We start from the raw sequence: 24,586 nt of genomic DNA on the forward strand, positions 1-24,586 counted from the left end.
GTTTACGATGTATTCGTTTTTACTCCCTTGAAATATTCACCCCCTTTCATCAAAACATAATTCAATGTAGCATTCTTGGAGTTATATTTCTGTGAATCGTCTTCTAGAGTTTGAATTGATTGTTCATACCTACGCAATAAATTTTTATTTGTCGTTGAAGCATTGGATTGTGAATGCGCTCAATAGTTGCACTTTTTTGAATTATTTATCAATTTTTTGATGGGGATTTCTATTTCGTTAGAATATTCATGGCTACTAGTTCACTTATAGTAAACGAAAGTGACGAATGTACAAATTTGGATTCGCTCCCTCTTTCAAATTTGCAAAATTACTTTACTCTTAGAGGATGTTCGAGATGTTCTTTTAACCTTTTATGTACTGCTCTGCCGGTCTCTACAATGTGTGACTGGCCGTATTCACACTGTGTCTATTGGTAGTATAAATAAATAAAACTTAATGAAATGAGCACATTGCCTCGTTGGGAATGGAGGCGTTGCCGACACCTCGCCCATTGCATGGGAATCAATGTCATCGAAAACATCGACTGTTTGACTGAATGACTATCAAGCAGCCAAACATAAATCGATATTCGGCTTTAAAAATGACACTACGAAAGACACTAGGCATAAAATCTTCAAGGACCGACGCCATAGTCCAATCCGTGAGTTGGAGAATAACTGCGCATCAATAAAGTCGGAAAGAGAGGCTTTGACACCCAACAGAGGAAACACATATGCCCATATATTAAAACCTTAACTGCTTCCACTCTCCAAGAGTAAAATAATGTTGCGAATTTAAAAGAGGGAGCGAATCCAAATTTCTACACTCGGTACTTCCGTGTACCACAAATGAATTAGTAGGCATTAATATTCTAATGAATTAGTATTCCCCATGAAAAAATTGATAAAACATGCAAAACAAGTGCAGTTGGTGAGCGCATTCTCAAACCAATGCTTCAATAGTAAATCAAAATTTAAAAGTTATACATAAATATTAATCAAATCAAATTCTAGCGGACGATACACAGAAATATTTCAGCAAGAATGCAACATTGAGTTGTTATTAGATAGAAATCGGAGAAAATTTCAAGGAAAGCAAAATGAAGAAATGGACATTAAACATCCTAATGACGTCGCATACATGGACGCTGCAGAATCAGCGTGGATACAAAACAGGTTAGTTAGTACGTCAAAGCAGAGGGAGGCATACTTCGGTGACTCGAAAATAATCATCCGCACATTAAAATTTTATTTATTTCTTTCCGCAAACCATTTCATCACACTTGCTTCCCAACACTGAGGGAAGTTCCCGAAAAAAACTGGTACTTATGTTTAATAAATAATTAAAGGAGGAATATAGCTATAGTATAAATTGCCCTTGCACACCAACATTACTTCGTACGTTGGATGGAGAAGAGCAAACGGATACAATGCCCAGTAGATGAAACGTAAGTGAAATTAGAATAATTTAGAGAAGAGGATAAAATTTACTCGCAGTATAAAGTTTCAACGAGAAGAGAATTACTGAAGATAGCGTGGGATGACACGAATCAGAAGACCATTGCACCAATTCCAATCCAACATCCTAGGATGTAGGCAACCCAAGTGACCCCTCTAGTCACGCCAAAAATCTATGAAAACTTTTCCTAACTGTCGCGTTCTAAAAACACGCCAAAGCCACTTTATTTATCTCAATTAATTTTTGAAACTTATTATGGAAGATGAATATAATGTAGACTTTGCAGTTTTCCCTAGGTTGAGTTAAAAAGTTTATGTAGTTGACAAAACGGCTAATTTTATGGTGCGCGGAGTCTATTATTGCTCTGGCGTGTCTACATTCTTAAATTTTTCATTTAAAAAAATTCAAAATTAGGAATAAAATTTTCTTTTAAATGACGTATAATTCATTATTTTAGTATGCACATAACCTTAGATATAAATTTGCAAAGTACAGCGGCACATCATTTTGACGCCGATAATAGTTCAAGTCCAATCCTTTTCAATATTATAGTATCATCCACTCCCTTCTCACGGTTCCCCTAACATTAGTCCAATATAAAAGGTTCAAGTAACAACTCTAAAATTAGCAATCTCATTCAAATAACCGCACCATTTCAAAATACAAAACAGAGCTATAGCAAACATCTCTCGTGCATATTTCGTAGCCACAGCCTAAATTATTTTCTAGGCGACACCATGGTGAGAACAGCCTGTACTTATTTCATTTTAAGTTTAAAAGCAACATGAATGGTTTTTAGTAGAAGGGGTAATGATGGAAAACGAACCCACCCATGTGATGGACCAAATACACTGGCTATGCCCTTCCAATATGTACGGCCATTGTAATATAATCCACGGCATTGTTTACCACTAAAGACTATTATTAATTGCCGTTACCGTTATAATATTAACGAATAATACCGAAATAATAATAACGAATAATGATAAACGAGCGTGATGCGCCCGCTCCCAGCGGGCTTCCCCCGCTCTTTTCAATGCAGGTCCACAGAGGGATAGGCGCGTTTCTAATTTTAAAATGTAGAAAAAAAGGCAGGGTCTTATGTACAAATTTAATTGGAATGTTCATGTACAAATTGAGTTCAGAGGACCTCTTTAAACACAACATTGGAAGTAATTACACTATCCACTGTTAATGCTTGTTTAGCGCTTTCCTTAATATTTACAAAAATATTTTGAAAAGATCTTACCCTAGAGAATGCTACATAAAGTTGGCCATGAGAGAATACAGGATCAGGCAGGAATAAGCCAGCTCTTTGCAAAGTCTGACCCTGAGCCTTGTTAATAGTCATCGCATATGAAACCTTAATGGGAAATTGTCTGCGAGTCAAATTAAAAGGCATGGTGGGATCCGACGGCGTTAAATGTATTCTTGGGACGAGGACAATCTTACCGAAATCGATTATTATTATTTTTTATCGATTATTTTTTTAACCAATTTTAGGAAACAATAGCAATATTTAGGAAGTAAGATATGCCGTCGCATGTTCTTTGATAAATTCTGTGCATTTTGGTACCTCATTTGTAGAGTTTGGTTGCGGACAAGTTGAGAAAAAGGTATCTATACAGTAGAAATAATATAGAGGATAACGAAGAAAAACAAGGATTCATCGGCCAATTATTTTCAACAAAGAAGCCATCTACGACTGATTCAGGGGTCTCGATATGAAAAAACTGTTGAATATTCCGTGAACATCTCGGAGATTGCTCTTTGTTCTTCGGCCCTTTCGTGAGGTTGTTCACCGTCCTCTATTCGTGATCAACCCTCCCGCTTAGGCGACTGTTATCACAGCCGATCACAGAAGACCACCCCCGAAGTGGCGTCTCGAGTACACCGACACAAATTGTCTGAGATTGGCGTTGCCTGCGAGAGGTAAAAAAAAAACTTGTCGGTGTCAACCGCCAACATCTGACCACACCATCTCTTCCTATTGTCTTCTTAAATTATAATCTGCAAGATGCATGCAAGACTAAAATAATAAATCATTCATCATCATTGTCATAAGTCAACAATCCTAAGATTCGTTTCACACAGCTCTCCATTCCTCTTTCTATCCGCTAACCTTTTCAAAGCGAAATATTTCTTCTTTCTTAAATCCTCTATAACCTGTCCTATGTAACTCACTCGATGCTGTCCCTTGCCTTTCTTCCAATCCACCCGTCTTTCTACGATTGTTTTCATGTTTCATGATGTGGCCAACTAAGTTATCTCATCTTCTCCTTAAGGCTTTAAAAGACTTCTCTTATCGCCCATTCTCCTTAGCACTTCCTCATTACTTACTCGGTCGATCCATTTCATCTTCATCACTCTTCGATATCACCACGTTTCGAATTTCCACTCTTGACTTATCTGCTGCTGTCAACGTCACAATAAATCATTCAAGAAATAAAATTTGATAGGAGGTGATCATTTGCTCATCCAAACCTGTCTCACTTTGGTTGCTCATTGAAAATAAGACTATCCTACGTCGTCAATACATATTTCCAAAGGCATCACCCTAAACCCCCACCATCGTCCAACTGCCATTAAGCTGACGGAAGGAGCGCCGCGGAGAATGGTTGTCGTGATTTGTTAAAATTCATTCCAAAGAGCGGGATATATCTTAAATCAGGTAAGAGGATATACATATTCCACAGAATCGAACACGATACCTTCTGTTTAATGCATTTTTACTTCGACACTAACAAAGGGGTGAAAGTCGTAACAAATATCGATTTAATCGACGAACCTCGGAAACTATCTGCAACAATATTTTTTATTGAAACAAATATTTTGACGCAGAAATCCCGTTTCCCACTGCATTAAGACGTTGAAAGTCAACGGTAAAAATTCAGAACCGCTAATCGAACCAGAACATTCGAATTATCATTGACGATTCATCCTCTGTCATACAGTATCTCATAAGCTACGAAAACCTGAGCGACACTGCGGGTACAATGCAACTGAGAAGTTCACCCGACCACCCCGGCAAACCCCCACAGACTCGACCAACTACCCTCACGCAGTCGGTTGGACACAAAACGTGTCCGCACCGGGGTACTGATGGAATACTGTCGGTTAAAATCGATTTTTCGAGCGAACGATTTTTAATCGAAATGAAAAGCTCAAATTTTAAACATAAATCGAAAATTGAACCGAAATATCGATAAATTGAAAAAAATTGACTGTTCTTAAAAAAAAAGTTTGCTGAAAAAAAATTTATTCTCAATTGGAAAGGCAATCAAGTTACACATTTGAGTGGTAGAAAAAGTCTTATTCGAATACATGCTGTAATTATTAGCAGTAAATATTTACAAATGTACGCAGGTAAAAGTTTTGGGATCACCGCTTAGAATCATTCGGCTTCACTAAATCTTTCAATAAAGATCAACTGATTGAGATACTTTCCTGATGATCAAGGGCGTGCCTTTCCAATTTTACCGGCCTCGGAGATAAGTCTTTCACATGGGACACATTATGTTATCATAGGCGTGTAGTGACGCAGCTGAGATCAAACTAAATACTCAAGATCGAAGTGGAAAAAATCGAATTTGGATCTAAACTCGAAGATCATGGATCGATCCCGATTTCCTCGATCTTAGACTATGAAAACTTGATATTCGATTTAAATCGAAAGCGATTTTTCCATCCCTACACCCGGTGGCGTAGCCATGGGGGTGTTTTCCGGTTTAAAAACCCCACCCCTTTGAGCTTTTATTACTTTATTTTATATTTATTATATACTTTATTTTAATAAATAATCGTAAAAAATTACTGTTTTTTGAGTCCTAAAAATTACGTTTTCAAAAACAAAAAAAATCCAAATATTTTCCCCTTTTTTCCGTTTTCCGGACCCCTTTGCCCTAAGGTGTTTTCCATACCACATAAGGGCCCGAAATCTCCAGTAACCCCCCCGATTTCAAAATCCAGGCTACGCTACTGACTACACAGTTGTGGCCTCACGCGTCCATTTTCCATCCCGTCGCGTCGCCTACGATATCCTCGTACAGAGAAAAGAAATACTGTCGCTGAACTAGCGTACGCTTTGAGGTCATGAATGGAGTCGGTCGTGTAGACGAATGTAGCATGTAAGGTAGGAAGGGATTGATTCTCCCCCCTTCCACTTCATCACACGGCCGGTGACCAGACAAACCCCTCTCCTTCCCTCCCTTCAAATCGTCGGCGACGGGGTTCTAAAAAGCTTCCTTCCACCAAGGGGAGGGCGAGCATAAACACTTGGGGAGATGATTACATTAGTCGATAGTGGACTCTACGTGGATAATAAACCAAGCAGTATCAGTCGTCATCATATTCGGGCGTTGTCTCGCCACACCATGAAATATAATGCTCTTGGTTACGTTTACGACCATCAGACCCTTGCAAAATACAACGTACAAATTTTTCAACCACCGAAGCATATTGCAGTTTGCAAATAGGTTAGAGTAGCACGTTGGAACAAATATTGCGTCGCAAAAATGGAATGGAAAGTATATGGAAATAGCACTAGCCGCCGGATTACTCTTTCCACACGATTATATGGATTGTCAGTGGCGTAACTATGGAGGGGACGAGGGGATACATCCCCCCCCAAAACCTCGGAGAAATTAAAAAATATTTAAAACTATTGTATAAACTAAAGCGCTTGCTCTAATAAACGGCTCTTGACTGACAAAATGAGAATTTCACGTTCAGCATATAAAGTCTCAAGAGTCGGTACATATGCATTACTGGTAGGTTTTATGTAAACAATCACTGAATACGGAGTTCAAAATACTCAAAAATAAAAGTGTAACTTGAGGGCCAAAAAATAGTGTCCAGCATCACATTTCCCCAAATAAATTTATTTACGTGACCGATTTTACTTACTGGCACCACCCTTTAGATTTTATATGTACCAAATTACATTGGTAATGCTAAAAACATTCAATTCAACTATTCAAAATCTCTTATTAAAAATAAATAGCTCTTTTCATGAACTAGTAGCGCCAGGAATTCTGATCCATTTACTCTTTCAGAAGGAACCTTTCGTGCAAGAAAAAATGTGGGTATTTTTATTTATCAAACACTAACTTAGCCGACAGTGAAAAAAAGGTGACATATCCCATTGATTATTGTAATTCAGAATACAGTATAAGTGCATGTCCCCAGTGAGGAGATATTGATTGCATTGAAATGACCGAAATTAGGATAACATTCATTGAAATAAAATATGAGTCCTTCGAGGTGACGAGGTGGATGGCCGCGGAGAATCAATTATTTCAGGGATGTCCGCGTGATGGGGGGGAAGATGAGGGGGAAGTGAGCGTTTTTTAACCCCCTCTGCGTATCGGTTACTCTTTCCTACTTCCGGCTCGTGCAGCGGCGCGCTTCCCTAAGGCCCGCGTTTGCAGAACGTGAGAAGAATAACTCCCTGGGCTGTTTGAGTATGGGAAGAGGGGTGGGTCTCTTGCAAGGAGGAAGAAAGGGGAAGCGACAAGGACTGAAGTCGAGAAAGAGTTTCCCGAATGAAAAGCTAACACACAAGCTGAGATCAAATACTCAGGTTCGTGACATTAAAAGAAACTGAAACTGATCGAATCACACTATCAGAATAAATGCAATAAATGGGGTCAGCCAGTAGCGGATCTAGAATAGGGACAAAGGGAGTCAAGGGGCTCTCTTCTTCTGTATAAATTCGACAAGAGAAAAAAATTACTATTTTATCTAGTGTAAATTGGATACCCCCGAGGGGGGAAGGGCATAGCTCCTTCGCTGGATCCGCCACTGGGGCCAGTCAATTGGAGAATAAACGAATATTTGAATACGGAGCTCGAACTCTTACTACTCAATTTGCACGATGTTCACTCGCGTGTAGACTCGATAAAAAGTGAGATTGACAATTTCAAGAAACTTCTAGACCTCAGTATATTCCTCACATAATATTCCCCCTTGCTACAGGAATCGTGCGTACAACTCAGATGTGAGTTCACTATCAGGGGAAGAAGTCATGGAACTCCCCATTATGCCCTTATGTGGCTAGAAATAACACCTGATATTGTTGAATTTATTACATTCATAGGGTAAGGAAATTACTTTAAGTATTTAGTATCTAATGGGATAAAAATAGCCCTTTTTTTTAATATAAGTCCATTTCAAGTGCTAGTTTGCTAAACAGTGCTGGGTTAATAACTACTACTACCAACAGTCCAGACAAGTAACTGCTTCTACTCATAACTTTATCACAGTTGACCGATGTACCATCTCGGGTGATCCCCACCCGGAGAGGCCAAAGATGGACCAGTATACCCCTGGAATATTTTTCCTGAGGAAATTGCATCATGTCTGATATTAAAAAAATTAACATATCTCACTATGGGGGTGGGGGAGGATCAAAAATCGCCGAAATCATCTCACGTAATTAAGGGGGCGTTTGAATTTCCCAATTTGACGGCTCACGAAACCCTCTAGCCGCGGCGCCGGCACATGGAGACCGAAGCCGAAGCTCCGAGAGGGGGAAGAGAGGACTCCCCTGCCAACTTCGCCCGCGACAACTTCGAGGAGAAATTTGATACCGGAATCGCAGACAGAGTTGATATGTGATACCTAGAAGGTGGCGAGGAAGTATAAACTTATGGGGGGCATGCTTCACTCTAATGCGCTGAGAAAATAGGCCTGTGATTTCGAGGGTCCGTTTGAGCAAGCACATTTTCTGAAAGAGCCAACGATGTTATCTTCATTGTGTAAGCAGGCATTACGTCAAAATCACGAAATCAATAACAACTTCAATATTGAATTGTGGTTGATGACATTATTTTAACGTCATGTAGTCTGTCTGCGCAATTAAGATATCACCGCACGCAGTTCTCGAAACGGGGCCGGGGGGGAAAAACCAAATGACATACGAAAAATTACCTTAATTAATTCATTAAGATTCCGCATTTCTCAATCGGGGTAAATTATCTCCAATATACTTCGTAATACAAAAATGTTTCTCGGGTTTTACACCGGTTAATGTTCTCCATTCTGTACCCCTTCAGTTACCAATTCGAAAGCACCTGAAACTAAGAGTCTAATAATATTTTCAATGATAACTTCGTTAATCACTTGCCAGCAGGGGCGGATCCAGGATTTCTTTCTGGGGGGGGAGGGGCACAAGGATACTTCGTAATAAAAAACGAACGCAATGATAATGGGACCGTATTAAAAATCTTGCATATTTTTTTAAAGCTCTGGGGGGGGCACGTAACCCCGTGGACCCCCCCCCCCTCCTCTAGATCCGCCTATACTCGCCAGCGCACAAAGCAATCAAGTTTTTTTTTCGAGTATTCATGCATATATCACTAAATATTTTCTAAACTTCTCCTGCATTTTTCCATTGCAGTAAATTCTTTTTGTTGTACGATTTCCTTCTCTTGGACTACCGTCTTTTTCGATAGCGCCATTTTCTGTTGAGCTTGCTAGACTCTTCCATCGCACCAGCAAAAAAACGCAAAGAAAGAACGACGACGAGACCTCTAAAGTAAGCGGGTCGTGGTCCAGCGAAGAAAACGTGCGACAGGCAGGCCCGACTGGAGATCGGCGCAAAGTGTTCGTCGCAAATATCCCGGTGATTTTGCGCCCGATTAATTTTTTTATGAATATCGCGGAAAACATCGAAGAAGTGTAAAACTCATACACGGATAAGCATCATGTCATTTCCATTTATAAATCGGACCAGCGCACCTATATTCTCATTTAATAACATGCAAATCGATTACCATTATATTTACAGTAAAATATTAGGAGAAAAAAGTATTTGTAGAAAATTGCCAATAACTTTTAATTTACTATCAACCAGATTAAGCCTGAAACAACTCTTCATTTACGCGATTACATTATTATCCTTACTTCGACACAAAGCATTGAGGATGAAAAATAGGGCCCTTCCCAGGTGGTATAATGCCGTAACTAGCTCCAACCTATCTGTTGAAAAATCCCTAAAAAGTAATAGAAAATACAATTTATCTTTAAGTCTCATCACATGACTTGCTTGTAGGCTTGTCTTATTTCTCTTCACCCCTTCAAAGAAGCCTTTTCTCATCCTTAATCCCTTCCACTTCAATTCTGAATATCATTCCTATCCTCTGTTTATTTTTTCTCCGGTTCTTTTTAAATGGAATGGTAGGTTATGAAATTACATTTTGTAGCTAGCAACCAGCATAGGACAGTGAAATTAAAAGTGATTACTTCATATTGTAAAGTCTCTAGTTAAATACATCAAGAAGACAGCTATCATTACTCCGATAAAATCATTTTATTACTTCCAATGCATCACATTTCATGTAATATGAGTTCTTTATGTACATTACGGTTGATTAGGCATGTTTTAACATTAATAAACTTTCAAAATATTTATATTGTTCCCCTAAATAGTGAAAAAATTGTGAAAAGCTGATGACGAGCTACACTCGTCATTGCGCGATTTGGCATAGGAAGTTCACGACGAACTAGACTCGTCATTTCAGCGCAAGGGGTTAACTTTGCATCTCTTTCTCTCAATCACAGATTACAACAACGCATCACCTTTCACTAACTTCACCCATCACTTTCTCATATCAAACTCGTTCCCCTCTCACATAAGACCACGGCTCATTAAATAATTTTCCCCACCTAAATTCAACCACAAAGCCTATGAAGCATTTACTTGAAGATCTTCTTTTCCCTATCCCTTCCCAGAAATTTGGGTTACGTGATGGAAACCTAGTCATTTAATGGATTACTATATTTCGGAGAGCCTCATTAACTATTACACAAATTAAAGTAAAAACTTTAAGGTGCTTGGTGATTATTGCAAAAAAACTAGAAACTTCAAGATTTAATTCCTCATCCCTTATGTACCAGTATCAAAACCACCCACTTATAGATCTTAAACCATTATGTTTCTTAAGATCATACATCATATTCATAAAATTGTGGATGAAACACAAAATATTTAGCATAATACACCTTCCTTTCCATTATAATGTTAGGGAGTACTGTGCAATGATAACAATACATCCCAGGTATACTTACTCATTACCTGATCAGAAATGTTTCCATTGATAAGAATGTTTAAAACACAGAGGAGCGAATGATTTAATAGCATCAAGGTTTGTTGAATTTTTTTCTGATATATAAATGTTGAGGAGTGATGCTTGACTTTCATTGCCATAGCATCCCAATCCAAAAAAAACCTGATGAATGCAATCAGGAAGGTCAATTTTTGAGGGAGCCCGGCCATGTACATACTGTTTAACTCCAGCAAGCAATTGGTATATCCCAAATATCTAATGGATGTTAAAGAGGCACACACCACATCTTTCTAAATTATAAGTACTGCCTTCACAGCCACATGACAAGTAATTGAATAAATGCTCCACTTCCTTATGCCATTTAGCCTGGGCTACTATCCAAATTACACTTGTCAATTCTTCGTCAGGTGCGGTTTACACAGAAAAGAGTTCTTGCATGAGAATGAAATAACCAGAGGTTATCTCAAAAAAGTTACTGCGAAACCTTGAGGTTCTGCAACCATATATTGTTTACGAACAATCTCTGTACAGATTTTACAATTTCTATATCATATTTCAATTGAGAAAATTAATTGGCATATATATTCAACAAATTAGGATGTTCACACATCAACAGGATTCATCAATGCAAACATACCATAAAGAAAGCTACCACAAGCAAGGTTCATGAAAATATGAGAAAGGTCAAGTTAAGCTGTATTTTAAAATATAAAATGCTAATATGCTCATATTTAATAGATTGATTTAATATACTAATAAAGTTACTTAGCATAGACTCTAGTACTACACAGATCTGGTATAACAAACATTTTTCAAGTTTCACCGTACGATTAAATAACCCACGAGTTCTCAACTCTGCACCTACAATATATGCAGTCAAATAGGCATATGTCAATCCTCACACAGAAAAAGGTGAGTATTCTTAAGGTTTCACAATTTCATGGAATAATTACGTATTGATAAAAGTATTTTTCAGCATCTTTCACGCATATATACAAGAGAGATGCACTTTCCACCCATACAAACAGTCTAATTTTAAGTTAGACAATTTTTGACAATACTGATTGATGTGGCAGCTCATCTGCTAATATTGTAAATAATATAAGATGATTTCATTGATAAAGATAATAAACAATCATACATATACAAAATACCAACATGACTAATAGAATATTTTTCAAAATTACATAGTAACTTTGAAAGTGAAAAATTAGCCCACATATCCAGGCCTCAAAAACAAGAGACCACAGACTAATACATTAAAATTCTTTAAAGACTTGAGTCTTGAAAATCAGGGAATGACACAAACTCATGCACTTATAATGATATAACCACATCAATTAGAAAAGGTAAGAAACAGGTTGCAATACATAACGGGCTGATTTATTTGATTTTTTTTAAATAATTAAACAATAAAAACCTTGGAAATGATTGCTTCGGGGAAAAAACAATTTAAACACCGAATTGTAGGATTAAAAACAAAATTGTTACACATAATGTTTTTGGTCAACCCAATCTTCAGGTTCTATGTTAAATTATTCACATTAATTTCTTACTTGCCCTATATATTGCATGCAGAAGGGTGTGCATTCAACAAAGATAAATTGTATCATTCTTGATACATCATTGAGACCATCAAAAGTGTCACCCTTGCATAAACAAACATTGCAGCACCATGTCTTCAATAGGTATGTTACTCGCAGCCATATTCTCATCCATTGTGCAAAAATATTGAGGACTTAAAACTGGTAAGACGAAATGATAAAACGAAATAACTATTAAACCAACAACTGTAGTCTTGATACAAAGGGAAAGGAGCATAAAAATGAGTCTCTTTTATATACATAATATTCTCTAGAACATACACAAAAGTAAAATGCAGACAGAAAAAAGCATACATCATGTACGTAGATATACAAGTAAAATTATAATTTAAAAATGTATTCATATAAATACTTTATGGCAGTATCATTTAATGTAATGAAATCATGGGATGAGACATCAGCACAGTCTCAAAACATTGTCAAGGCGTCCATGCATCAGTTAATTTACCTCTGCAATGTCATGCCTCGTATGAAATACCATTCCAAATAATGCAGCTCACTCAAAGTGAGACTACATTTGACTTAAAACACACTAAATTCAGTCCTTGTGATATTGCTGACATTCCTTCAATATTTCATTGAAATCCTTAAACTAAAGGGAATGGTTAACCAGCAGTATTCAGCCCATGAACATGGGAATATCTCCCAACCACCACACCTTGTTGATTTACATCCAGCACTTTAGCTACAACCCAGAACTGAATGTTTCTTTTTCAACACAATGTCCTTGATGTTTAGATGAACCTTCTCCTTTCTTTCCAGGGGAACAGAGTTAAAGCAAAACCTTTTGAAGGCCTCCAACTCTCTTTCATCATCATCTATATCACCATTCTCCAAGTCAATATCCTCCTTTGGTGCAAATACACTATCTGTAATAGATGAAGAAGGCATGTGATTTCATTGATTCCAATCTCACTGCACTGAATACTGGAATTTATCAACACATAAAAAATGAAAGTAAAGCAATTAAACCTATATTAAACAATAGTTAAATAGTGTGACTGTCACAAATATCAAGTCCCAGTTTCACCATTAAATGGCAGGAAATTAAATTCCGTATTTATCTGAATATAGTCCCTTTTTTTCAAAAAATGCCTATGGTAAAAGTAAAGGGGGAACTATATTCAAGCATATTTTTTAAATTTTTTCCTGAAACTGAGGCCTTAAAAATTAGGGGGAGACTATATTCAGAGGGGGACTATATTCGGAGAAATACGGTAACTCCACATCTCAGGTAACTGGTTCAAAAAAGAGATAGTTAAGCATAGGGCTATATGTAAATGAAATGCCTATTTTTCTTGTATTTAGGATACCAATTCTATGATGTATGTTCATCAAGCATCATATACGGAAAATTACAGTCTTGGTACTGCCTAAAAATGCCATCTTACGTATTTTAGCCTTTTCCTACTGATAAAGACGACTTAAGGGCTTAAAAAAGCAATTATCTATTCACTGTCACCAAACTTCACATTATTGCAGAACTAGGCTTTACTTAAAAGTTTATTATACACATATTATGTTAAGGCTGAAATTATGCCATTAAACATGCATAAAATCCTAGGCAATATTGTATACGGAGTGGGAAAAACTACAGCGGATGAAGACCCAAAGGAGGCCTTTCAAGGTTGAGGGCTGTAGTGATGGACTTAGTCGGTCATTCTCATGATCCCAATCACGGTGACCATTCATTTGAGTGACTCTGTCATGAACGGCACGTCATGATTGAATGGGTCACGATTGTGGAAAGTGGACGGCTATCACGACCGAGTAGGCAATCATGACCGCATAGACAATCACGACCGAGGGGGCAGTCACTATCCTGTTGTCAATCATGACCCGCTGATCGCTCTCTTCTCAAGGGTTATATCAATGAAGCTTGTTAAACGAGAGATGAGTTGTTATTATTATTAATCTATAAAGTTGTTTCATTTATTAAAACCAGAATCTAGTTCGAAAAATCCACAGAGAAAAAATCATTCGCCTTGACCGGGATTCGAACCCAGATCCCTCGATTTCCAGCCGAGTGCTTTAGCCAGTTAAGCTACCGAGGCGTCATTCTTCCCTGTGGAAATTTGTGGACTATACCGGACATGGTGGTATGGACTGCCGAGCATATTATCACCGTGGCTAGTCCCGGTATACTTAAATTCAGAATCTAGTTAATTTTTATATTAATTACTTCCAAAACATTTACAAATATAGAATGTGCCTTAAATTTGTGTATTACACTCCTTTTATTGTTTTTCAAGATGCAGAATCAACAATAATTTCCAATCATTCGTGGGACATAGGGTTAATGATCAATATTTTATTATGGAAAGTCAATATAAATAATGGAACTGATTGAAAGGCATGAGAGAAAACTGGGCTCTCTCAAGATTTTCGGCATATCACCAGAGATATGAAGGCCATAGGTACCCTGAAATGTCGATTATAGAAAAATTTACAATTATTACAAACTTTGCCCCAAAAAATGATTGCAATACCATGCCATTCATCACCACGAGTGAAAGAGCAGTCAAATACGGTCAATTCAGGTCGCGAGTGACGTTCATCAGCCGCGACATCTTCGAAGAATGATAGCGATTGGACTGTGTTTGAGAATGACCTATGCAATGAACAATCACGAATGACCAAATGGCTGGCGATTGACGGAGAATGACCAAGATCACGAATGACATGCATCTGGATCCTCGCAATGAAACAATAATGAATGACCAATGATCGCGACTGATAGAGAACGTCCACGGTCATGAACGACCGACGTGGGGAAATGACCCTATCAGTCATCTGAATGATCCCGTTCACCGATCAATCTCAGAGGTGACCCTGGTCACATGATTCGATCGTTCATGACCGACCCATCACCACTGGGGCCAAGTACCAGAACTGATTTGCCCAGTCAACCGGGGAGGAGATAGGATGGGAAGGAAAAAGGAGGGAAATGCCGCCATGATTAGGAGCCTGCCGACGCCTCCAGGATGGAGGATATGGATGGAAGGTATGGCAAAAATCCATACCACCATTGGGACGATGGGGCCCACTACTAGCGAATCCATAATTTTATGTGCCAACGAAATTGGAAGATTAATCTATAATGAGAATAATCCATCGATTATTTCGTTGGATTAGAAGAAAAAACTACAGTAATTATATGTGTTGCATACATACCATAATTTCAATTGCTTATAACTTTTTCTTGAATGAACAGCTTAGAATAAAGATATAATGGCCAGAGTTGATCGGCCTTCACAGACAGGATTGAAATTGTGGGGAATGCACTCAAACACTACAATTATGTCCAGTCAATGGGTGCTCAAAAAGGGCCTTGATAAGATGGTTTTGGGGCAGTTTCAATTTCTTCCTCTCGTCCTCATTTTGAGGTGATGGATCCGAATCTGAGGTCTATTTATAAAATTTCACGACATTCAGAAAAAAAATAGAAACATTTTTTTATTTGCTTTTGGTAACTTAGCATCTCAGAACTTTATATACATATACACACATATTTTATCAATTGAAAATTAATTGCTGTACACAGTAGCATCCACAAATTTTGTCCCTTTTCTTATCTGATTATAGCCATTTGTGTTCCACAAGAAAATTGGGAATTTTTGCCAATCTAGGAAAAAACCCACTTCTCCCGAATGCACAAAAAATCCTAATTAGCTGTGTTATTTATTTTAGAAAAATGAATCAAACATATTTTTAGCCCTCATTCCATAAAATACCCGGGTCATTCCACCTTATTCAACATTGAAATTGCCCCTTGTGTCACCGATTTTGACAAAATTTGGCAAATCATCTTCATTTCAATAGAAAATGACTTAGTATTTTTGCAAGATTTCAGTTTTAGAAAATATTAAATCTTGTAAAACTGAAATTTTACTCCTGTGTCTTCCCATCAGACATCGTATCTCTGTAAATTAGGAAGATATGAAAGAATGCAATGGCTCATTTTACAGGTCTTTACATTTTCTTTGCATATCATTCATTCCCCGAACAAAATATATGGAACAAGTAAAGAGAGATGTGAAAGAGAAGAAATACGTAGGTGTGAAAAGACTAGCTGATAGGAGAACTGAGTGGAGAGCTGCGTCAAACCAATCCTAGGATTGTTGACCAGTGATGATGATGATGATCATTTATTCAAATTAATTGCCTGTAAGTTTTAGCAATAACTGGTTAATGAAGCCATCTTTTAGTCAGGCAGTTACTTGTGCTGGAATATTAATATAGAAACATTTAAATATATTTTACTTCATCTGATAAGTCTTTCAGAAATACCATAAGTAAACTCGAGCATTTTTGAAGGATTGTAAGAAGATATTTGGTTGGATCTATTTCAGCTTTTCGGAGAACTAGGTTTTCTGTTCTCATCAAACTCATTTAAGTCTGTTATTCTTACTTAATTATTAAATTCCTTAAATACATGCAACAATTTGAAAATAATGTCTATTACTTTAAACGACAGCGCAAAGTGATTCTTTGTTTTTGCGTGAATGGGACAGCAGAGATCAGACAATGATGGGCTAGTCATGCAATATTTTTAAGCACCTATTGTAATTGCCTATTTTGAAATATTTGGTGCCTATTTAGGTTGTACCATAAACAAATATCATAGACCTTCTGCATTAGACAAATAGCATAGACCTTTTGCAATGAAACCCTGCTCCTGTGGCCAAATCCATTAAATTACATCCATATAGGCACAGAAAATGGAGAGTAAAGGGTACTTACCAACAGAATTCCAGTCATCTAATTGCCCATTCTGCCCCTTCTTTTTCTTCTTCTTCTTATTCCGCAGAGCTGCCGCCACAGCTGCAGCAGCTACTGCATCACCCACAGTGCTAGTGCCAATGGTAGCAGTTATTCCATTTCCCATCCTCTGACATGGAGGAGCTCCTGTAATGGTCTGGCCGGGAACAGAAACACGGCGACATTGAGGAGCTTCAGGAATCATCTTGAATGGATATGAAGTGGGCACTACAACAGGGCCATGAGCTGGTGGCCCTCGGTTGTTATCCAACGGACGGCCATTGGTTATTCCATGAGGTATACCATTGCTCTCCGGTACCAATTTATTATTGGTCTCCTCCCGCCTCTTCCCCATTTGGGACACATTCTCTTTGCCTTTAATGACACTACTAACTTGAGGCACTTTGCGGTTACCCTGGATGACTTCACTCACTTGCGGCGATAAGTTTGGCTGGCTACGCACTCCCTTGGTGTTCACACTACTTTGTTTCTCGTGCAGTTGATGGCTGGATAAATTTTGATTCACCTCACTGGAACTCTTCTGAACACCATTTTTTTGAGCTGGGAGCTTAATAATCTGTCCTTTTGAACCATTCTGTTGATTGGAAACTTGAGATTGTTTCGCGTTGATAGAACTCCGAGGCTGTTGAATCTGATGCTGAGGAACTTGCTGAGGAGTGTCACTAACTTGTCGACTTTTAGGAACATTAATGACTCCCGGGTTAGCAACAGTTTCCACGACCTTTGTTCCATTACCATTTGCATTGTTGTTGCCATTGTTCTTTTTCTTCTTATTCTTCTTTTTAGAACCAGAAGCGAGCCCGTTTTCCTGAGGTTCTTCTTCATGAAAAGTAAAAATTATCAATTACCCAAAATTCCACATTAAAAAATTTAGACTACATGGTAGAGATGGCTCACGAGATCCTATTACTGATGGGCACCCAATTAACCATGTCTCAGAACTCGTTATTTTTTGTGAATTGGAGTGAGAAGTATTAATTTCATTTAGATATAATTTTAAAAAGGTTTACGCCGAACCCTATCATTTACATACATACACAGGTAACAATTGATACTCTGAAAATTGTTCACAGAAAAAAGCAAGAAGGAATACAATCACCAAACTATCCTATTCCCTATCTGTTCTATCCTTTAGGAGTAGCCAACTGAATACTGAAATCTGAAATTCAGTAAAGTGCTCTATAAGAAACACACCCAGCTAAAGAGAAGTTTGGATATACAGAAAGCTTCACCTTGTTCCCTGAAGTGATTTATATTCTCAATACTATTGCTGAGTAACTTTTTGGCAAATTCTATCTTGTTTTATTAGGTATTATTTATTGCAAGGTTCAATGCATTATGAGCTACCTGGAGCTGGCCAAAAAGATAGGGGCATTGTATTGCTGCCAAGTTCCAGGTTTCTCCTGCTTGCTCCATGTCCAAAACTTTTTTCTAAACTGATTAGATTGAAGCTAAATATTTTTGCCGTGGAATTTTGAGTTTGTAAAGTAGAATCAGTATCAGCTTATGGAATATGACCATACCTAGTCAATAGCATCTGATAAAATTAATTATTTATTTATGTAGCTTCAAATTACAACTTTCAACAGAAAGCTGATGTTCATTGGATAAAATCATCCAAATAAAGTATTAGGTTCAATAATTCCACAATACAGATTTTATGGACTTCAGAATCTAAAAAGAACTTCCTGCTGACTTAAGTAATGAGATTTCGTTTTATTTTTTCAAGTAACTAGGAAGCAAAACAGCAACAATATACATGTCATAATTATACCAACAATAAGCATGTTATTCATATAATCAGTTGAAGCAATAAATTGCAATCTCAACACACAAGGGTAGTGTCGTGCTTTCTCATAATTTATGGAATTATTGAAAACAGCAACCCAAAAGGAGGCAATGCATAGTCACAGCCAAAGAAATATTCTCCCTACGGAAGAAATTATAAATCAACCTAATTTCAACTTACCAGTGATATTATTTTGGGGTTCCCCATCCTCTCTCAGTTTTCCAGTATCAACAACGATGACGTTAGGACCATTAAGCCCAGCAGGAAATCCTCCAATGGAACCATTCGAGTTTCTTCCAGCCGGCATCATTGGTGCAGCTACGATTGACGCTGGTCCTGAGGGAATTCTGGGAGGGGGATCTGGGACCTTTGGTGGAGGTGATGGATTATTCTGATTCGAAGTCCCATTGAAACCAGGCTTCTTCTGAGGAACATTTGATGCTGAGGAAGGCGGACCCATCTGAGCATTTCCAGGACCATCTACTTTAGTGATGGTGATCCCAGGAGGTAACCTCAAGTTTTCCAAACTGAAGCTTTGAGGTGACTGCTTACTCCCTCTCTGAGCTACAGTCTCTGGTATCAGAGAAGGACCATGCATAATGACAGGAACTGATCCAATACCAGCATTGACTGCTCGGGGAATAGGAATTCCCCTGGAAGCATTGATGGCATTATTCACCTGAATGGAGGGACTTTGACCCTGAGTTATAGCTACAGCTGAAGAAACTAGAGCTTGAACTTCACTCGGACGTGCTTGGCCATTCACCAGCGCAACAGGAGCAGGGGTGCGCTTCTGATTAGTGGGTTGCGGTGCACGGGAATTGTTTGCTTTAGAAGAGTTGGAAGATTGAATGGAAACAGAGGACTGATTGCCATTATTAACTGGAGGTGCTGACTGGGAAGTCTGAGGAACATTATTGTTATTATTGTTGCTATTATTATTACTATTATTTGCACCCGATTTTCCTTTCTTCTTCTTTCCATTTCCAGAGGAAACATTGCTATTATTGGTATTACTATTATTATTATTATTAACTTGATTCTTTTGATTCTGACTGGAATTTTTATTGTTATTTGCACTTTTATTGTTAGAATTTCCATTGCTAGTTCTTCCAGAGGTATTAGCTGATGCCTCATCCACAACATCTTGAGCTTGGCAAACTGAAAACCAAGACCACAGAATTAATTCTTGCAGGTGAAAGTAAGTTTACCTTAGATTACAACAAGATGATACACTTGGACTCACTTTCACTTCTTTCACTACCAGCAGCCCTTTTACACCCCACTATGCCACCAGCATAAAACTATTTTTGAGGCCCATGGATAAATGTACATCCTCATAAGGGGATAATGCAAATAGTAAGACAAATCTCTATGAACTTTGACAGAGCCAGTCTACTAATGATAAGGGATACAAAACAGAAAATATGCTGAATCCAGCCCTCTAAACCATCAAATTATTCGTGATTGGAAATTACAAACAAAATATTCTGTTTACAACTGAGTGATAGCGAATGACTTACAGCCTGTATGGCCTAGTGGCCATGATGACCTGAGAATATATTGCAGACAAATGTCTATTCTGAATTAGATTTTATTCTTTATAATTCATAGATGACAAGTAAATTCTTATTTAAATAGCTAACCTTACCTAAAATGCCTAGGGTAAAAATAAAATGGACATTATGATTGCTGTCAAAGGGCTAATAAGGAGGCATTTACCTTATTATCGTCCATGAATAAAATAAAAAGCAATGTGGATTCCTTCACATAATGTTAAAAATAACAATACCAAAAAATGGTCCATAAATGTTAAGACATAGTAAGATAAAAATTAAAAGATACCATCTCCAATTATCAATCACAATTACACTTGCCAGTTGATTTTCTGTATTGGTAACAGGTGATATTTTTTAAACAATGACTGCATGCAAGATGTTCGTCAGAATCATTATTACGGTGCGACAAACAAGGTAAAATGATACTTCATGGAACTAAAGATGGTGAATGGTAATTGATCAGCCTTAGATATTTCGATTGCTAACAGGCAAGTCCATACCAACCACTCACTCAGCATGTAAAATTACTTATTGACCAATTAAAGTTTGGACTTATGTTATGGGACTGGGTAATATAGTGTTTTTGAAGAGTGAGAAAAATTGGAATCAGGTAATTTCAAAGTTAAAATAACTTGCTTTTCAATTTAATATGTGCATAGAAAACCTAATACTGATGCTGAGTAAATGATAAACAGACTCGCTCATCTAATGAAAAGTATGTTAACATTTAAACTCCAATATCCACTCAACTAACTTGGCTGAAATATACCTCATAAAAAAGCTGACATTAATTTTTGGAGCAAAGCAAATAAAATAACACTACCACAACATTTTTCCAAAAAAAGAACATGAAAATGGTACACACAAGTATGTGACAGTGAGTACCCAAAGTTATGGCAATAAAAATTTGATAACTATTGGATTCTTTACAGTCAAATGGTACTTCTTGCGTTTGAAGTAATTACACCTAAATTGCCTCAATCCATTAAATAGAAATACTTTAGTTAAGTAAATTAGAATACTACAATATACACTCCATGTTACACACATTCTTGGAGCTTAGTTGGTGTTATGGAGAATGAGTAAGCTATAAGATTCCAATTAATTCACAGTAAGTATCATGTCCGCTGAAAAATCAGGATGAGGCATGTGAACGTTAGTAAGTAATAGCTAAGCCATTGCAGCCGCACGTAATATATTACTACCACACTAACAATACTCCCTTACCTTGCCCATTCACAAGTGTAAAGAGCACTTTGTCCTTATCAGGTGTCTCCCCTTTCAGTGTTATTGTGACAGTTGGCTCTGCACCATTTGATTCAATCACCCTCTTGATAGTAACCATCTGGGGAACAGGCCTCTCCTCTCCTGCATTCCCATTCACTGCCTCATTCGCACTAGCAACATTAACTTTGGAACCATTGTCTTTTTTATTAACAGTCACAGCCCCTTTGGAAGGAATGGCAGTTTTGACAGGGGGAATCACAGGAGTTGCTCCAGGGGCGTTGACCACAGTGATTGTCACTTCAGGCGTCTTATTGGCAATTTCCTCCAGTCTTTGCCTTTCAGCTTCTTCTTTCTCTTTTTTCATTTTTTCTTCAAGCTGTAAATTTTAAAAAACTTATGTTTGAAAATATTCCACACTCATTACAAACAGTCTCAAATCCTCCAGTGGAAGAAACAACTGACATAATGTATAAGAAGTGAAATACATTCACTGATTAAAATTGAATTGTTGAGGCTAAGAATTGTTCCGTGGAAAAATTAAGGAAAAAATTATCCATTAGTAGCACTGATCATAGGACTCCAACACCCACGCAGGCATTCATATAAAAACTTAATGCAAAACCTGATAAAATTAGTACAAAAATTAAGAGTGAGGTTTGGTTGATTATTAATTAATGAAAAAATTAGACTGAAAATGTTGGAACTGGTAGTATCATAGCCAGTTGTTTAAGTGACCCATGTACATTTTAAATGTGTTTAATTAACCCTTAGACTGCAAGAACATTTTTAAACATGTCGTATGCTGACTGCGGTAAAAACGTTTTTAAACATTTGACCATGGCTCGGCAGTTTCCCAAAATCTTTACTGGTACCCGGGTAGAGCCCATGTGCACTATCCCTCACTGTAGGGATCGCTAAAGCGGCTTAACTCTCCCTGGCCATCCCTCACGGCAGGGGGTGCCTCCTGGCATTTCTTTTCGTGCTGCCCATTTCGTATTATTTCCTTCCCACTCCACGCATCTAATATGCCTATGACAAGTGCCCAAATGTCCCCTCTGTTGGTAGGAGAGAAGGAAGGGTTGCCTCGGATTATAAAGGTTCACTCCTTGCAAGACACTCGACCAGGCTAGAGGGAAAAATATTTCTTGATTCTCTCCCACACAGGCTGGTAGCTAAAATCATGTACTCCCAAAGCCTTAGGGTTAATTCTAGGAATGTGCGAGTAGTAAATTTTGATCTCGATTCAAGTAACAAGTCAAGTTGAAAACTACTCGTGAGTATCGAGTTGAGTCAATTTGAGCATGGTAATTTCTGGACCAGGCAAAATTGCAATACATGTTCCAACATATTCTCATTTTTCCAATCCCCTTTCTGAATGATCTATTCTTAATGCTTAGCATGATGCAAAAAATGAGGGACATTTTTTAGTAATACAGCATAGATAGTAATTGTGTCAACATTAGGAAATGAATGAAAATTAAAGTGTCTTAAAGGGTTTCATGAGCAGAATTGAAATGAATAAACCCCTAGTAATATGTAGAAAATTCAATTCATATACATATTTAAACTGCTAGGAAGAGCCCTGAGTAAAGACATTTGCACAATTGCAATAGATTAATTTTGTAATTTATTAATTTTATATTTGATACTTTCAAATTCTCATGCAGAAAAACCAATTTTTCTATATGCTCAGGCTGCAGATTTTCATGTCTCCATGTTACAGTATTACTGCCAGCAGAAACTTGCCTTTTGCTACACACTTGTGTGGCTGGACAAGAACTTTCTAGTTAGTTCTTCAGAAGACTGATCAATGGCGTTGAAAACGCATATATTTTTTTCATAATTGCCCCAGAGCCAGAGCTAATTATTATGAGAATATAGCCCCATTCACAATATCTACACCTGGTATAACATAAGCCCAAACCATTAAGTATATTTTTCCACTGATCACAGATCCAGCAACATAAATTATTATATTGTTATAGAAGGGCTGTTCACAGCGTGTATGATTTTCATTAGATATTATTATCTTTCCTTACTACTGGGTACTAACAAGATAATTCTGCGCTTTCTTTATGCATGATGAAGTCAAATTCTAAGTTATAGTTGCCTCAAGTTGCTGTGAGCCAGCAGAATCTCTTTCCAAGTTTTCAACTCCATATATATGCATGTTAAGCTGTTATGACTGGCTAATAACCAATACTTTGAGTCATTTTGGAAGGGGTAAATTGAGGTGAGAAGCCAAGGAGTACAAGTGATTTTTTTTCTAAACAGAGATAGGTACAAAAATTAGGTTAAGAAAACAAATGAAATCAAATACAGTGGAACCCCGATTTATCGTTCCCGCATTCATCGTTCGCCGTCCCTGGTCCCAAAAAAGTCCCATAAAGAGAATGTAATTTTTTCCCGCATCTATCGTTCCCCGAAGTATCGTTTTCCTGCATTTGTCGTTCGAAGATCACGGTCCCGATGTATTTTTTTCCCGCATTCATCGTTTGACAAAAATGAAACGACGTATTTACAATGTGGCATTCGCGGATTCGACCGGCACATAGTATTAATCTTCCCCAAGAGATGGAAGCACCATAGGGCCCTCCGGAGCAGCTCGGGGCCGTGGGATTGTCTGCGTTGCACAGTTCTCACAATCAGCTACCCCCCTCCCGTCAGCCCTTGTCCCCCACCCCCTCTGACTCTTTCTTCCTCTCTGAAACCAACCAAGAGGCATTTAACGACCCGGGTCACAATTCGCGATGGGTTCGTGTTACGAAGACCATAACTCATTAGCTTTGAAAGAAAATATCAAGTTACCCGGGAATGATAGAAAAGTATTTCACCCCTCCTCCTTCCGCTCCCCCTGACCTTTTTCATCTTCAAAGCTCACATTTCTGGAAGCCAATTGCTGTCTGAGTCACCTATTGGCCTCAAAGGTGAGTAACAAATGACTGGTAAAAGACGAGGCAGACGAAACTCGATACCCTCGCATTTGAGCTTCTCCACTGTTGATTCAACATTTTTTTTCCGGAAACAATATCAGATAACAAACTATGACTCGTATAAATCTCTCTTGTCAGATTCACAAACAAAGGGATATCTCAGGAT

General features: G+C 37.8%; 1 protein-coding gene across 1 annotated transcript in view; it reads right to left on the minus strand.

Annotated features, from left to right (window-relative positions):
- Positions 1–11,011: 11,011 nt before the first annotated feature.
- Positions 11,012–24,586, minus strand: part of LOC124156350 (protein FAM193A-like) — a 54,361-nt gene continuing 40,786 nt past the window's right edge. Inside the window, exons 17-20 of the mRNA XM_046530857.1 lie at positions 21,488–21,863; positions 18,882–19,862; positions 16,874–17,731; positions 11,012–12,999 (exon numbers count right to left, since the gene is read on the minus strand). Of these exons, the coding sequence (XP_046386813.1) occupies positions 12,812–12,999; positions 16,874–17,731; positions 18,882–19,862; positions 21,488–21,863 (2,403 nt within the window). The 3' untranslated portion in view covers positions 11,012–12,811. The remainder of the gene's footprint in view (positions 13,000–16,873; positions 17,732–18,881; positions 19,863–21,487; positions 21,864–24,586) is intronic.

The sequence above is a fragment of the Ischnura elegans genome, chromosome 3 (genome assembly GCF_921293095.1).
Source record: "Ischnura elegans chromosome 3, ioIscEleg1.1, whole genome shotgun sequence".
Classification (NCBI taxonomy): domain Eukaryota; kingdom Metazoa; phylum Arthropoda; class Insecta; order Odonata; family Coenagrionidae; genus Ischnura; species Ischnura elegans.